This window comes from Cloeon dipterum, chromosome 4 (assembly GCF_949628265.1).
Source record: "Cloeon dipterum chromosome 4, ieCloDipt1.1, whole genome shotgun sequence".
NCBI classification, from domain to species: Eukaryota; Metazoa; Arthropoda; class Insecta; order Ephemeroptera; family Baetidae; genus Cloeon; species Cloeon dipterum.
In genome coordinates, this window is record NC_088789.1 from 10,334,414 (window position 1) to 10,348,497 (window position 14,084).

Genomic DNA, 14,084 nt, shown 5'->3' on the forward strand with positions numbered 1-14,084 from the left:
ACGTCGAGACACTTTCTAGCAGCGATATTTGTTTATAAATTCAGTCATAATCGTAGCTATAAAAAAGCCGGTTTTTTAAGGGACTTTTGTGTCTTGTAAATATACATATAAACAGATCTGAACTGGTTCATGCGAATGCTAGTAATTTAGTAGTATACAACTTCCATTCAGCGGTGCAAAATATATGTGACGTCGCACACTGTGCCAACACCCAACCGACTGACAAATCATTCGCATTAGCTTGGCAACTGTGCAGTACACGCTGTAATTATTTGAGCTCCGGGCGAAAACCTCGCGTAGCACATGTGCGAAAACGCGGCCGATTTGCCTGGATAAAAATGCGCAATTATAGCAATTACACTTTTGCGCAATTTTCTCGGTCCAAAGAAAATACTTGTTTTAACAGATCATTTCAAATTGGTTTTTCCTTCAAGCGTTTACATACAATTTTCTGTTTTACGGGTATGGTGTGCGAATAAGCACGTCAACTTGCTATTTGCAGTACTGCGCAATACAAAGTCCTCGAGCAAACAAACGCATGTCTACTCGCACGCTGAGATGGCTCTTTTGTTCTCTGTCGTTTCGACACTTACGACAACTGTAACTAGGCCGTCTTCAATTAAAATTAATCGAGCCAATGGAAACTCAATTCAACCGAGTTGCCGGACAGCTGCTTAAATGTACTTCTAAGTCCCCGCACATGTCCTGAAGTTGTTACTAAAGATATTTATTAATGTTCAGATGGCACAAATTTTATTTTGCATTTACAGGGCTCCTTTGCCCCCTCATACAAATTAAAAGACTAGCCATTTTACGATTAACTTTTAGTTTACAGACCTGTTAATTCAAAATGCAATTCAAAGAGCTAGTAAATTCAAATTTATTTTTATTTGTTAAAACATTTATTTTTAATGAATAAAACTCACATTTGAAACACACATTTCGATTGAAAACACTCAAATTCAAAAAACCAAAAATTTAAATGAATAGAATGAGCGCTGTATATATATCGCCATACCATATAAACTGATTCAATCCAGCAAAAATTGAATCAAATCTATTTATAAACATCAAAGAGATTGCCGTTCCGGGTTCACGCATAAAATAATTCGAAAATGAGACAGCAGGAAAAGATCAGATATATTTAGTAAAAGAGCAGTCTAGCGGCGGCGACTGAAGTGACGATGAGAGCACTTCTTTAGCCTTTAGAGCGCTATTATAAATAAATGAGAAAGCGTAAAAAATGCGTGTTTCCTCCCGCGAGCGAGGGAGTCTCCGACTATTTTTGGCTCGCACTTTCTGACTGACGGCCACACTTACAATATGCTCGCAAATTGGCCGCTCTCTGTTGATACAATCGTTATTCGAGGTGTCAAGACGACGGCTCGATCGAAAGTAAACTAAAAGGTTCGAATTTATCGGTCAAGGCCGGCGTGTGCTGCCGAGCATATTTCACGGTGATTTGATTCCTTTTAAGGAAGGCGCAAGGAAAGCCTACGCTGAGATCATCACAACAGCTGTTTCAGCCGCACGTCATTACGTTCGCCGCACCTCCTGCTGTTGGCGAGATTGCTTTTGCCGTGCCATTAACTAGGATTAAAAGGATTTTCAGGGGACATCAAAAGGCAATTTTCACGAAAAGGGTGAATCTAATAAGATTGCCAAAAAATTGGATTTCAAATAGCACGAATTTATATCGGCGAATTTCTAATGTTAGCTAATTATGCAACCAGCGCGTCACTCGTGTCTGAATTGCATAGAACTAGAAGATTTTGAGACCATCTGTGCGCTATATCCGCAAGATATTACAAAAAAATTAAAATTAATAATCAACTTTGTTTGATCAAGCTGCTGCAAACTGTTAGAAAATTTTAGGAATTGGAGGAAATGCAGTTCGAATTTACTTTCTTAAAAGTTTTGTTCAATTCCGACATTCAGATTACGAGGCTAAAAATTTTCAAATTATTTTGAATTGCCTACCATCTTAATTACACATAAAATTGGTATTATTTATGACTTAGTCCTCATATATATTTATGTCGGCAAAAAATTCTCTAGGCAGTGCAAATCTCTTGTAAATAAGGCGCAGAAAATTTTTCATTAACGAGGGGTCAAACGAAAGTCGGTGAATATATTGAACCCCAGACCATAAATAAATATGCAAAACAATTTCTACAGCCGACTATTAACCAATGGACCAAGCAGCAGTTAGGGCATCCAGTTAGCTTCAAACGACTCGCTTGGGTACGAAAATGAAAGTGAGGCGTGTCAGAGACAGCATTCCTGAGGGAGTTTATAACGAATGCAGCAACAAGAAGAAGAACAAGGGGCCGAGTTGTGGCCGCTTGTGGGAGTGATGTCATTATTCGAGCGCTTTAATAAAGCCCCATTACCCAAGCACAATTGGCCTGAAATGGGACGCACAAGCCGGCGGTCATTCTGCAGCAAAAACTTGTTATTCCTCTCTTGGCATTTCTTTCAGACGCAAATCAAGAGACCGCAATACGAGCGAACGACACAGCAGAGGTGAAAATAAATACATTCTTGTCTAATGCACCACTGGCTGAAATGCAAAGTGAGTTCTTCTCGATCGGGCGTTTTATTGGTTTGGCCGGCGTCGAGAAAAACATCAAGCTTGGGAGTTATTTCCAGCGGCCGCTTCAGAAACAACAAACGGTGCATTTTATCGTTACACGTTGACCAGGATTCTAAGACTCGTCAGCAGCAACTAAAATGAGGCAAGCGCAATGGGAGAATTGCGTATCCGACACATAATTACAGGAAAGTACTTATTTCTTATGTCGGTTGTTCTTAATATTTAAAGTCTGTTTTATACAGGACCCAACATTTTCACACCTAAAATCTGGAAAAAGTGAGCAGTTATGTTTTCAATTAAATTATAGTCATCGATATTTACAGTATATTTCTAAAGTCTGAATCCCTTGCTCTTGAGGCATAATGTAGAAATCAAATAGTGAAACAGTTTTAGCCTCTCACTCATCCCCTTCAAACATTTTCCTCTCCCTCTCATTCCAGAGCTGGAATAAAAAATGAAACAGAGCAACTGCATCTTGACAAGTGATGAAAAATATGAAATGTTTGTTATTTAGTGCCGACGAAAACTCCCATTTGATTCATAGACTAAAAATACCTTTCGAAAGCGCGGCGGCGGCTCCAAAGGAAGCGATAAATACATACATACATACATACACAGCTCCGACGCTAATCTAAATTTGAAAACAGTCCTTTATGAAGTATTATGTTTAGAGTCTGTCTTTCGAGAGTGAGCACACTCGAGTGGTTGCATCACGAAACCTCTTGAAAAGAGCAAAGGGTCGTTTTTTGATTCTGAGACACAAACCAGCACGCAGTCAGTTAATAACGTCGATCGAAAAACAGTGACTTCAGCATCTAAATTTGAAATGGAAACAATTTGTGTAAAATTTCTGGCACGAGCACGGCAGTCTTCAGACTGATTTGTTATTTTTGTCAACACTCGACTTTGCGCTATTTGTTTGAAGGTGGAAAATACTGAGTGTGACGAATCAGAAATAAATTAGTCTCACTCAACCGAATCCATCAATTTTCAGCTTGCCTGGCGCTGCCTTGTTCTTGTTAACATTGTCGTTCTATATTTGAACAGGCGGGGGATATTTGCCGATTTTAGCGCACAAATCGTGCACTTGTGAAAGTGACGACGGAGGATTGCCAAGTAAAAAGGCCTTCGAACAAAGTAACCAAATATTGATCATCATGGAGATTGCAAAACCGTGAAAAAGGTGGCCATGAAATCCTTAGAAAATGAAAAAAGTAAGAAAATTTCAATGAATATCCGAGAAAATTGAAAAATGAATATATTATATATAATGCAAGCTTGACATCTATTTAAGCTTAATACTCATTCCAAAAATTTGATTTGTTTTTAAAGACGTTGTAAAAACTAAGGCGACTTTGAGAGCTATCACGTAGAAAAATTTATCATTAAGTTTGGAAATAAAAAATCATGTGCACGAAGCACAGCACGGACAGAAAAGTCAAGACGATGGGATTCTGAAAATCAGTGAACTCACATCCTGGGGGTTCAAGGCCCTTTTTGGCGCAGCGGTAGGGGTGCAGAGTGCCCGGTTCGATCTTGCCATACATTGTGCGGTCCATGGCGAACGCACCATCAGCACAGCTAACACACAATCCCTCGAGTTGCGATGATCGACTGAGGGTTCGTCGGTGTTGTTGTGCCGAGAGCGGTGGGGCGTTTACGCGCGGCACCAGCAGGCATGCCAGACGCGTGCATTAATTCACCGTTCCAGTGGTGCCGGCAAAGGGTTACAGCCAACCGGCAGCAGCTGAGCGGGCCCACCAAGATAATTCGGGACGGCCGGCCTTGTTCGCCAGCTTTTCTCGCATACACAATCTAGCGGAGATCATCTTCTCAGGGAGACACATGGCCCCCAACGTACATCGATTGTGCTTTGTGTAGTAAACAGTAAAAGTGACGGAACCGGTGCATCTCGGTAAGCAGAGGACGAGATGCAGAGGTGATGTCACTCATTGGAGGGCATGGCGTGTCATTCTATGGCTCCTTTCTTAGAAAGACAAATGAAGAGACCGTGTAGCCATGGAACGAATTAGCGGGGAAAAATAAAACTTGGCTGGCTGTCTTTGAAATGTTTTATTCTGAATTGGTCCCCGTTAAAAAATATTTTCTTAGATATTTCTAAGGATGTTTAAGTATTCTCAGGTGATACGGGTTTTTATGGTTGAAATATTTGTTGAAAGTTGGTATGAGATTAAAGCCGAGCTAAGGATTTCCTAAATTTTCTATTTTACAATTATTATTTTGTGCACTAAAAGATTTAATTCAGTCACATGTTTCTAAATCAGCAGACAGCTGTCCCAAAAAGGTTTAAAGGTATCACCGTTCCTAGCTTTGCACCAGATAATAAATTATTTCGGCAATCTAGACTTCTATAGACGTGATCCAAATTTAATGGGCGCCTGCGTGTACTTAAATACAGAGGAGATTACTTAATAAAGCCTTACTTGAATGGAGCCATGAGAATCGTTCATTTGGCAAGCCCAAATCTTATTTACATCAAATAACCAGCTGCACGACTCTGCGTATACAACGCAGTCCTGCTCTCAGCCATTTGCATAATTCACGGTGTTGTTGTGAAATACCACCATATGGAGCTAATTTTTTGATCGTAAATCAACGTCAGCGCGGCGGTGATGGAAACTCCGATAGATTTGTGACTTGTCACCTTCTAAAGTGAATACAATCTAACGCTGTGCTATGCATCTATTTTGCCGAGACAAGGCATCGGCTGCTTTAAGAGCGCAATTTATATGTTGCCAAGTAAGCAGTTTGCCATGCAGGTCGTCACCCCTGCGGGAGCCTTTTAGATTCACCTGCAGGGAAGGTCGCGACTCGCGACCCTCAAAGTGAAAGTAATAATACGATCGATCATGCCTCATTGATTGGCTGATCATTAACGAGTTTTAAATTTATTTGTCACGTGCTTCGTTGCAAATTAGACGAACACCATTTTTGAAAACTGACAAGTCACTTAACTTCCTATAATGGGTACGAGGACAACTTGTTTAGAATAGATAATTTGAAAATTAAATTAAAAAAGCAAGCTTACTTTAGAATTTTTAATGTGAAAATATTTGATGGAATAAATAAAGGTAACCTTAACTTAAAAGTGATTAAAACGTATTTCGTTTGTTATCAAAAGCATGCGATCCTAATATAATTATTAAAAATTCTGACAGCCATCAGTTTTTAAGGAAATGATACAGAATTTCCCCTCTTTCAAACACTGCAGATATTTTTTATATCATATCATATAATTATAACGTCATTGGAATTCCCAAGTACATACGTAGTGAGGAACGCTGCTGAATAATGTATTTCACACTAACTGAAAGCTGCAACCTTGCATTTAACTCCCAATTACTTTAAAATTTTCTTTGTTAGACGCGTAAGTTGTAGTGCATTATTATATTAAAAGAAATTAAAAGAAACTTCCGCAGCGTTATATTTTTACGATGAATTATCGTGCTCTATGGACGTGGGACTTGGGTATACCAGGTATATCTTATCTCGCGAAAGAATGTAAACAAATGGCACCAAGTCAATTCGCGCTACTCACCGAGCTCGTCCATCGCTGTTGATAAAGGTCAAATCTCCTGGGGTTCACGCGGATGAGAGTTAGAAAGGGTGCTCTACCCTGTCACTCATCCAAAAGCAACCTCAATCAAAGCAAACTAGATAAAAACCCGTATTATTTGCAAGAAGAGCCTGCTCTGCTTAAAACTTCCTACTATGGCTGCGTTTTTCACTCTGCAGTGACGTCATAAGAGGCGGGGAGCTTGAATTAGTTTTGAATGTTACTCACATTTGTTCCTCATAAATTGCATCACTCTTAAATGAATGACATTTCTTGATTCTGCATCATTAAAGCATTTATATTTAATTTAAAACTAAAAATTACTCACCAAAACTATCAATCTTTGGCGTGCCACGGTGGTGACAGCTGCATACTGCTCTGTAATTTTATTATATTTATGCAACGTGTCATAATGGAAAAGTTTATCTCCGCCGTTTGCATAACATCTTATGAGAATCCCATAAAAAGTATGGGTGGCGAAAACTTTTTTTTTCATAGAAGTGGCCAAGTGAAAATAATTTTATGAATTAATTGTATACTAACAGTTACTTTTTATTTTTTCCAAAGTATAATTTTGCCTTGACATCCTTTATTTAATTTACTGTCGATTCCACCAACCTGTCATTGTTAGGATGAATAAAAATGATAATATAAATATTATGAATAAGTTTGGGTTCAGTGATCGATGTTGTTTACAAAGCTTCTCTCTCAGAAGATAATGAACGAATATTTTGATTAACATTTATTTTAGCATGGCAGCCAAAATAAAAAAGACGCATGTGTGAAAAGAAACTTTTAAAAGTTTTGTTTGTTATTCTTATATTACAAAGCATACGATTACAACCCAATCACCAATTGCTGAAAGCGCCAAATTTGTAACCAGGGATTTCTTTTCTTTTCTTCGGCTGTGGTTCTGATGATTCAGTTGAATTATCGCCTTTGATCATTCTGAAAATAAGATGACATTTAAAATATTTACATGGTTCAAAATGAATTCTTACTGTGAAGTGCTCGGCAGGTTGAGATACTTTCCGACACCTGCTCTATACACAGTGAGAGGAGCATCTGCTGCTGCTTTTTTTGCTTTGTTCTTGGCCGCAGCTTTTTCCTCGGCTACTCTCTTCAATTCCGCCTCTCGCTCAGCAGCAAGCTACATTATTAAAGTTAATTTTACTATTTCAGTCTTCATTTTTATGCTCATGCAAACCTGTTCTTCTGCTTCCTGGTATGGATCAACAAAAACTTGAGCAGTCTGGATGACGATGTTTTCAATAGGTTTGTCCTTGTTGTCCACCTCAATCATCTCCATTTTATTCAGCGTGTCCAGACCACCAACCACTTTTCCAAACACAGTGTGCTTGTTGTCCAGTTGACGACATGAGCGATACGTGATAAAGCTGAGGGAATCAATTTTAAATTAGATCCAGCTATGTAATTAAGATTTATATTCGTACAATTGCGATTTGTTGGTGTTTGGACCACTATTGGCCATTGAGAGGACGCCCCTTCCTGTATGCGTCAAATTAGGCTTGAACTCGTCCTCAAATGGTTTTCCCCAGATCGATTTTCCTCCTAAACCAGTTCCAGTTGGGTCTCCCCCTTGAATCTGAAGAAAAATTTGCTTCACTGAGGATTACAGTATAAAATTTTCCTAACCATGAAGTTCCTGATTGATCGGTGGAATTTTGTGCCATTGTAATATCCAGCTGCGCAGAGCTTCATGAAATTTTCGCATGTTTTGGGCAGCATATCGCAAAAAAGCTCTAAATTCAGAGGGCCTTTGTTGGTCATTAATCTGACATATCCCTTCTTTTTCACTCTGTCATAGAGGACCAAATCTTCATCAATTATTGCAGCCTCATGCTCCAGAACGGGCGCCATCACCGTTGATGTCAAACCAGCTGCTACCATGCCAGTAGAGTAGTGAGCCTGTCACAGGTTTCATTTATTTATTGATTGAACAAAACCACCTTTCTCTACCAACCGCATTGAATTTGTCAGCCATTTTCCTTGCTTTTGGCACTTCACTGGCGGTTGGTTTGTAGTCTCTTTCTAACTCAGCCAAGGTTTCTCTGGTCTCCAAGTTGACAGATTTGAGTCTTGCGTTGGGGTCCTCCTCTTTTTCTAAAGGTTCATTATTTACGTTATATTTTATCCTGGTAAATGATGGTGAACATTACCATCTTCTACCAGTTTTAGATCATGCTTCAAATGGTAGAAAGTTGAAATGTTGAACTTGTCAATATTGGCAGGGTCCTGAAGAGTAATCAATTCTTTCCGGTTATATGGTTCATCAGTCAGCAAGTCCTTGAAACTTTTTGTCTTGATATTCAACTGTTCGATAGCCTACAGAAAAAACAAATTAGGATGGTGGTTGAATTGACTCACTTTTTAAAATGACCTCATAAGAAAAGACATTCCCAGTGTTCTTGACAACAACTAGGTGCGAGTTGTTGGTGAACTGCTTGTATAGCACCGGGCAGTGGTACTTTCCTTCAGCATTTTTGTGGAAGTTCAGTTTTACCAGAGACTTGGCATCAATAGGCTGGAAATTAAAGAAATTTAGAGTTTTGTTTGAACAAAAACAGGGTAACGAATTTACTAACCTCCCCTGTGCAGGGATTTTTGTGGAACTTTTTAATAAAGTCAATGATGGCCTGCAGCTCATATATGTTGCCTTTAAGATCACAGTAAGGATGTTGAAAAGGTTGTAACGTGATACAACAGTGATCAAATGGAAGCCGTCGAAAGTTAGCTTTATCTCCAGTTGGTGGACCCGGACGCTTGCCTCCGTAGAGTGTAGTCCATTCAGTGTACGTCAAGTACCTAGAAAGAACGAAAAGGGAAATAAATAAATTGTGGTTTAAAGACATTTTTGTAATTTACATAAAACAAAAAGAAAGATATGTATGTAACATAATTATAAAAAATCACTATAAGCGTTCCCTCACACTTCTTATTTTCCTTAAAAAGATTAACATGGACCGCCCTGTAATATTAGGCCGGGAAATGAGTGTGAAAAAGTTTTTATTTTTCTATTACGAATTGTGTTGATCTACATACATTTTATCTTTTTGATGCTGGCGTTTCCCCATTTTGATGAGTTTAATGCAAAAGGTGGGTAATATGCTTGTAATTAATGTAATTAGGATTATAGGTTCGTGCGGGTCTATGGTCACTGCAACAACGCGTTTTTGATATAATCACAACTAGAGAAACAAAAATTGTAAACAGGAATTAAGTGGGCGTGTCTTCGTCTACGTCAGTCTATGTCTCTACGACGCCATCTAAACACTGGTGCCGGAAGCTGAAATTCTATGTTAATATTAAAGGCAAAAAGTATTATTATAAATTTTAAAGAGAAATACAACTGCAGTACACGTCATCGTTAATTTGAATTGAAAACATTTTTCCCCTTTGATATACGTATACAATTAAAGTATAACTTCACTTCTCACTTCCATTCAAACGGACGACGATAATCAAGAGGCAAGAGAGCTCATTGTCAGCTCTTTAGCGCGCTCGCGTTTCAAACATCAAACATTGATGGACCAATAGGACATTGGTCCACATTATCGAGCACGGTTCTGCACGACGGGGTGTCGACTTTAACCGATCTATCTCAACATCTTACCTCTGTCTTGTGATCATTCTCATTGACACCTTCCCGTCAAAGTTACATTTTTGCCACTAAAGTTGCCCTTTCTGTGACTTAAAAATGGCTCTCAGCGATGCAGACGTGCAGAAACAGGCAAGTTTAAACCACTCTTCATAAAAATCCATATTTGCCGCTGTGTAAAACACGGAAGATGCCAAAATTGCGTCCCATATTGCTGACTAGGACCGCACAATGGGCTGTGTCACAAAACTCGGGCATCGTGATTAATATTTTTCTGTCTCATTAAATTTTCCTCTATTTCAGATCAAGCACATGATGGCCTTCATCGAACAAGAGGCCAACGAAAAAGCCGAAGAGATCGATGCCAAGGCTGAGGAGGAGTTCAATATTGAAAAGGGCCGTTTGGTCCAACAGAGCCGTCTGAAAGTGATGGAGTATTACGAAAAAAAGGAGAAGCAGGTTGAACTGCAAAAGAAAATGTATGACAAATCAGTTTCAAACAAAAATTTGTAGATTCTGAACATAATTTTCGTTCACAATATTGCAGTCAGTCCTCGAACATGCTCAACCAAGCTCGTCTGAAGGTGCTGAAGGTTCGTGAGGACCACGTTGAAAGTGTGCTTGAAGATGCCAGGAAGCTGCTTGGAAATGTCAACCAAGATCAGGGCAAATACAGCCAGGTTTTGTATTCATTGATCCAGCAGGGTTTGCTGCAGGCATGTTTTCAAAAAAACTCTTCTGGTTTGATAATAAATTTTTATTGTTTAGCTTCTTGAACCACATGTTACTGTTCGTTGCCGTGCCGCAGACAAACCTGTTATTGAACGTTTGATTGGAGGTGCTCAGGCTGAGTTCAAACAAAAAACAGGAAAAGATTGTGTTGTTAAAGTCGACCCTGACAATTTCTTGCCACCTAACAGGTAGTCTGAAGATGCTTGATTTTTTTCTTCTAGTTCCTAATTTTCTAACACAATAGCTGTGGAGGCGTCATTCTGCTTGCTCAGCGTGGACGCATAAAGATTGTCAACACTTTGGAGGCTCGCCTTGATTTGATTGCCCAGCAATTCGTTCCTGAAATCCGTAACGCGTTGTTTGGACGCAACCCTAACCGAAAGTTCACTGATTAAACGGCACAAATTATTTTGGTTGATTGTTGTTCAAGTTTGTGTACAATGCATTCCATAGTATAGTTTTAATTCATTTCAGATTATATTATAATTATTATACCATTGTACATAAATAATGTATGAACGTTTCTCTCTTCAGTGATGAACCATGGCATCCAGTATTGTAATAAATCAGTGTTTTTACTTTGGATATTAATTTTCCTTCAATTGCGTAACAGCGAGTAACAGTAGTGTTATCTGAACCAATTATACATCAAAGTATATATGTATATCAAGAGAAAAATATAAATAAAATTGTTGTTCATGCATAAATTAAAAATAAAAATGTTTAGATTCTACTTACCACCTGTTAAAGTGAAAAAAAAATTATTGCAAAATCTGGACATATTTTGAGCGTATGAAGTTACGTGTATGTATGGTTTTTCAGTCTAGATTCACATATAATATTCTATAATTTTTGTTAGTTATAAATACGCGCCGCGCTAACATATTTTTTAAATTAAATTAATTATTGCTTCTCAAAATATTTTAATAATAATTAAGGTTTAGAGTAATTATCGTATAGAAGAAAAACTTATATTGTTCATCTGAAGGCTGCAAATAAATATTTCAAAAAGTCACTCATATTTTTAAATGCAGGATCCAGTACTGATATTACATTAGACAATACACGCACTTGCGTGGCATGCACCTTTTGCGGGATACTTTAAAATGTGGGCGTAGTCACCGTCACCGCTCTGTTCCGTCTCCGCCCTCAAAACTCCAGCACAAGCATGAACTGTGAGAACTGAACACACACAAGACTTCATTGTATTGTTAGTACATAAAAAATGGTTTAACTTCAGCCTGATATCTTTTCTTCATTCACAATTTTTGGTATTTTCATCTCACCAGAACCCCGTGCGTTAGTATTAAAATTAAGAAACTATCATTCTGATCACTATGTATTATATTTTTTTATATCGATAGTGATAGTAAAAATTTGATTAACTCGATGTGTTTAACTTTCTGAGTGTAGATACATAAATATCTATATGGCAGACTCACCATTTTCGCCCAACTCACACTTCTCGCTAGGATAGGGATTAACATTGAATCTTCCCATCAGAGCGAGAAGTGTGAGTGAGCGGAAAGTGTGAGCCCCCCATACAATCATATATATTATTTATTTTACCGATTTTACTATTGATTTTTAAACTGTTTATATTGTTATTTTATGAAAGTGGAATGATACTGGGCAACAATTGAAAATTATTTAAATTGTTGGATGCCATAAACAATTGATCGATTAACAATTTGTTCAACAATTTGCAATAATAAAAAATTGACCTTCCTACAATAAAAATTCAAATTTTGCCAATTTTCTCCAAAATTTACAGTGCACAAACATATTTTCTTGGCATATTCCGATTCCTCTCGTCGAGATCTGTTCAACGGTGTATGCCACTTATTGGGGAAACTCTTGGTTTTGAAATTAAATCGGATTTCAAGTAAGGAGACAGCCATTGCCATTTGAAAAGCACGATAACTTTCCAGCCAATTTTCTCAAAAAATTACAGCGCTCCTTAGGTCAATTTAGGCTTTAACTGAATCCTAAGGGGCGAGGTTATGCATTGGCAACAAGCATTTTCCAGGCTTTTCCAGTATCATTCCTCTTTAAGCCTATTGTAATTTATATTTCTCAAAATTCTACTCATCTGCAAGCAGTTAAGTAGTGTCATGCTTTTTGTGTTACAGAGAATTGTATCTTCCTTAAAGTGGTTGGAATTCACTGGCCATGAACCTGACCGTTAGGAGAGTTTTCCAAGCTGCTACAAGTAAGAAACGAAAATTAAATGCCTTTGAATATGTATTAAATATATAAATTGCAAGAAATACAGTTATGACGATACAGTTTGATTTGTGTGAGGATAGTAGAGATTTAGGATCCTACAATGGACCAATTTTAATACTTCTTATTCTATTACCCTCCATAAGAATTGCATTGTGGGTAACAGGATTGTCGCATCCTAATCTCTACCATCCTTAGATGTATGTTACTTTTTCCTCTTGCAGATCTACACGTTCTGAGAGTTCCAGTAGCAGGGCTTAAATATTTCCCACCACCAATATCAGTTGGGGGTAAGAAAAATCGAATTCAATTTTTTAAATAATGACGTTGATTATAATCTATATATAATATCATCTAATTAAGTATGAACATTCTTATTTACACACATTGTGGTTCCTCACTGTCATTCAACCATTCACAAATACATATAATATAATATGACGGTACATGATGTGTGAATAGGAACACTTTAAAATTAAAAATTGCATTCCTCTCACTTCATTTTTTAGTAGTTGGTATACTTCTTTGAAAAATCGTTGTTTTTTTAGATATCGACTACCCTGAGAGGAGGAAACTCAAAGTTGTGGATAGACAGCCCCAGTATGGCCCAAATTTTCGTCCCCCAAAAATGACAAAACGTTTGGACCTGATGCGAGGACCTGAGGAATATCATACGTTTTTAATTCACAAACAGTTCGGAATTCAGGTATTGTATATTGTTGATTGCTGTTTGCCTGATTTGAAAAAATAAGTAACCTTATAGGCGTTAACTGGAGGCCGTATGAAGTTCAATCATTTTGAGATGGTCCGCTACACCCTTGGTAGAAAGATTAACACTAACACTATGTTCGCCCAATGGAGATTAGACCCTCCATGGCAGCCAGTCACAAAAAAGGTAACCGAATCATGACCACTTAATGTCATGCTAAAAGTCCATATCTTTAGGGTCAAGGTCAGAGAATGGGTGGTGGCAAAGGCGCCATTGACCATTATGTCACCCCACTGAAGGCTGGCAGAATAATTTTGGAAATTGCGGGCAACTGCACATTTGCTGAAGTTCAGCCGTGGCTTGAAGACGTTGCCAAAAAGCTGCCATTCAAGGCTAGAGCTGTGAGCCACGAGATGCTCAACAAAGAGAAAGAGAAGGAAATCGAAGATGCAATGAGAAATATTAACCCCTACACCATGGAATTTGTCATTCGCAATAACATGGGAGGAGTCCAAAATTGGATATCCCCTTTCGACAGGAAATGGTTTTGCAAATATGTATAAGATGGCCCATGGCCATTAGTCTAGATATTAAAGAAGTCTTGGTTGAAATTTTACATTGTTTA

General features: G+C 38.1%; 4 protein-coding genes across 7 annotated transcripts in view; 2 read left to right on the forward strand and 2 right to left on the reverse strand.

The window, feature by feature from the left end:
* Pax (Paxillin) overlaps nucleotides 1–6,355 on the reverse strand; it is a 28,999-nt gene extending 22,644 nt beyond the window's left edge. Inside the window, exon 1 of one of the 2 annotated variants that reach the window (XM_065491856.1) lies at nucleotides 6,156–6,355. In XM_065491856.1, the coding sequence (XP_065347928.1) occupies nucleotides 6,156–6,168 (13 nt within the window). In that variant the 5' untranslated portion in view covers nucleotides 6,169–6,355. Of the gene's footprint in view, nucleotides 1–4,070; nucleotides 4,230–6,155 lie in introns of those variants that run through there. The other variant, XM_065491853.1, reaches the window with a different exon arrangement.
* A 345-nt stretch (nucleotides 6,356–6,700) lies between these two features.
* LOC135943358 (RING-type E3 ubiquitin-protein ligase PPIL2) lies at nucleotides 6,701–9,395 on the reverse strand. Its single transcript, XM_065489852.1, has 10 exons — nucleotides 9,237–9,395; nucleotides 8,780–8,999; nucleotides 8,575–8,718; nucleotides 8,354–8,519; nucleotides 8,158–8,297; nucleotides 7,830–8,102; nucleotides 7,628–7,779; nucleotides 7,381–7,570; nucleotides 7,175–7,323; nucleotides 6,701–7,121 (listed from the first exon to the last, which is right to left on the reverse strand). The coding sequence occupies exons 1-10, from the start codon at nucleotides 9,266–9,268 to the stop codon at nucleotides 7,022–7,024; spliced, it is 1,566 nt and encodes a 521-aa protein (XP_065345924.1). The 5' UTR covers nucleotides 9,269–9,395; the 3' UTR covers nucleotides 6,701–7,021.
* A 360-nt stretch (nucleotides 9,396–9,755) lies between these two features.
* On the forward strand, nucleotides 9,756–11,244 carry Vha26 (V-type proton ATPase subunit Vha26). Its single transcript, XM_065489857.1, has 5 exons — nucleotides 9,756–9,924; nucleotides 10,096–10,271; nucleotides 10,340–10,508; nucleotides 10,561–10,712; nucleotides 10,769–11,244. Exons 1-5 carry the CDS (start codon nucleotides 9,892–9,894, stop codon nucleotides 10,917–10,919), a joined length of 681 nt encoding a protein of 226 aa, XP_065345929.1. The 5' UTR covers nucleotides 9,756–9,891; the 3' UTR covers nucleotides 10,920–11,244.
* Nucleotides 11,245–11,670: 426 nt separating this feature from the next.
* mRpL16 (mitochondrial ribosomal protein L16) lies at nucleotides 11,671–14,075 on the forward strand. Of its 3 annotated transcripts, none has more exons than XM_065489855.1 (6): nucleotides 11,671–11,734; nucleotides 12,657–12,736; nucleotides 12,975–13,040; nucleotides 13,299–13,456; nucleotides 13,514–13,645; nucleotides 13,696–14,075. In XM_065489855.1, exons 2-6 carry the CDS (start codon nucleotides 12,697–12,699, stop codon nucleotides 14,020–14,022), a joined length of 723 nt encoding a protein of 240 aa, XP_065345927.1. In that variant the 5' UTR covers nucleotides 11,671–11,734; nucleotides 12,657–12,696; the 3' UTR covers nucleotides 14,023–14,075. The 3 variants fall into 3 exon arrangements, with proteins under 3 accessions (XP_065345927.1, XP_065345926.1, XP_065345928.1); XM_065489854.1 differs by having other exon boundaries at nucleotides 11,673–11,819; XM_065489856.1 differs by having other exon boundaries at nucleotides 11,730–11,823.
* The last annotated feature ends 9 nt before the right edge of the window (nucleotides 14,076–14,084 follow it).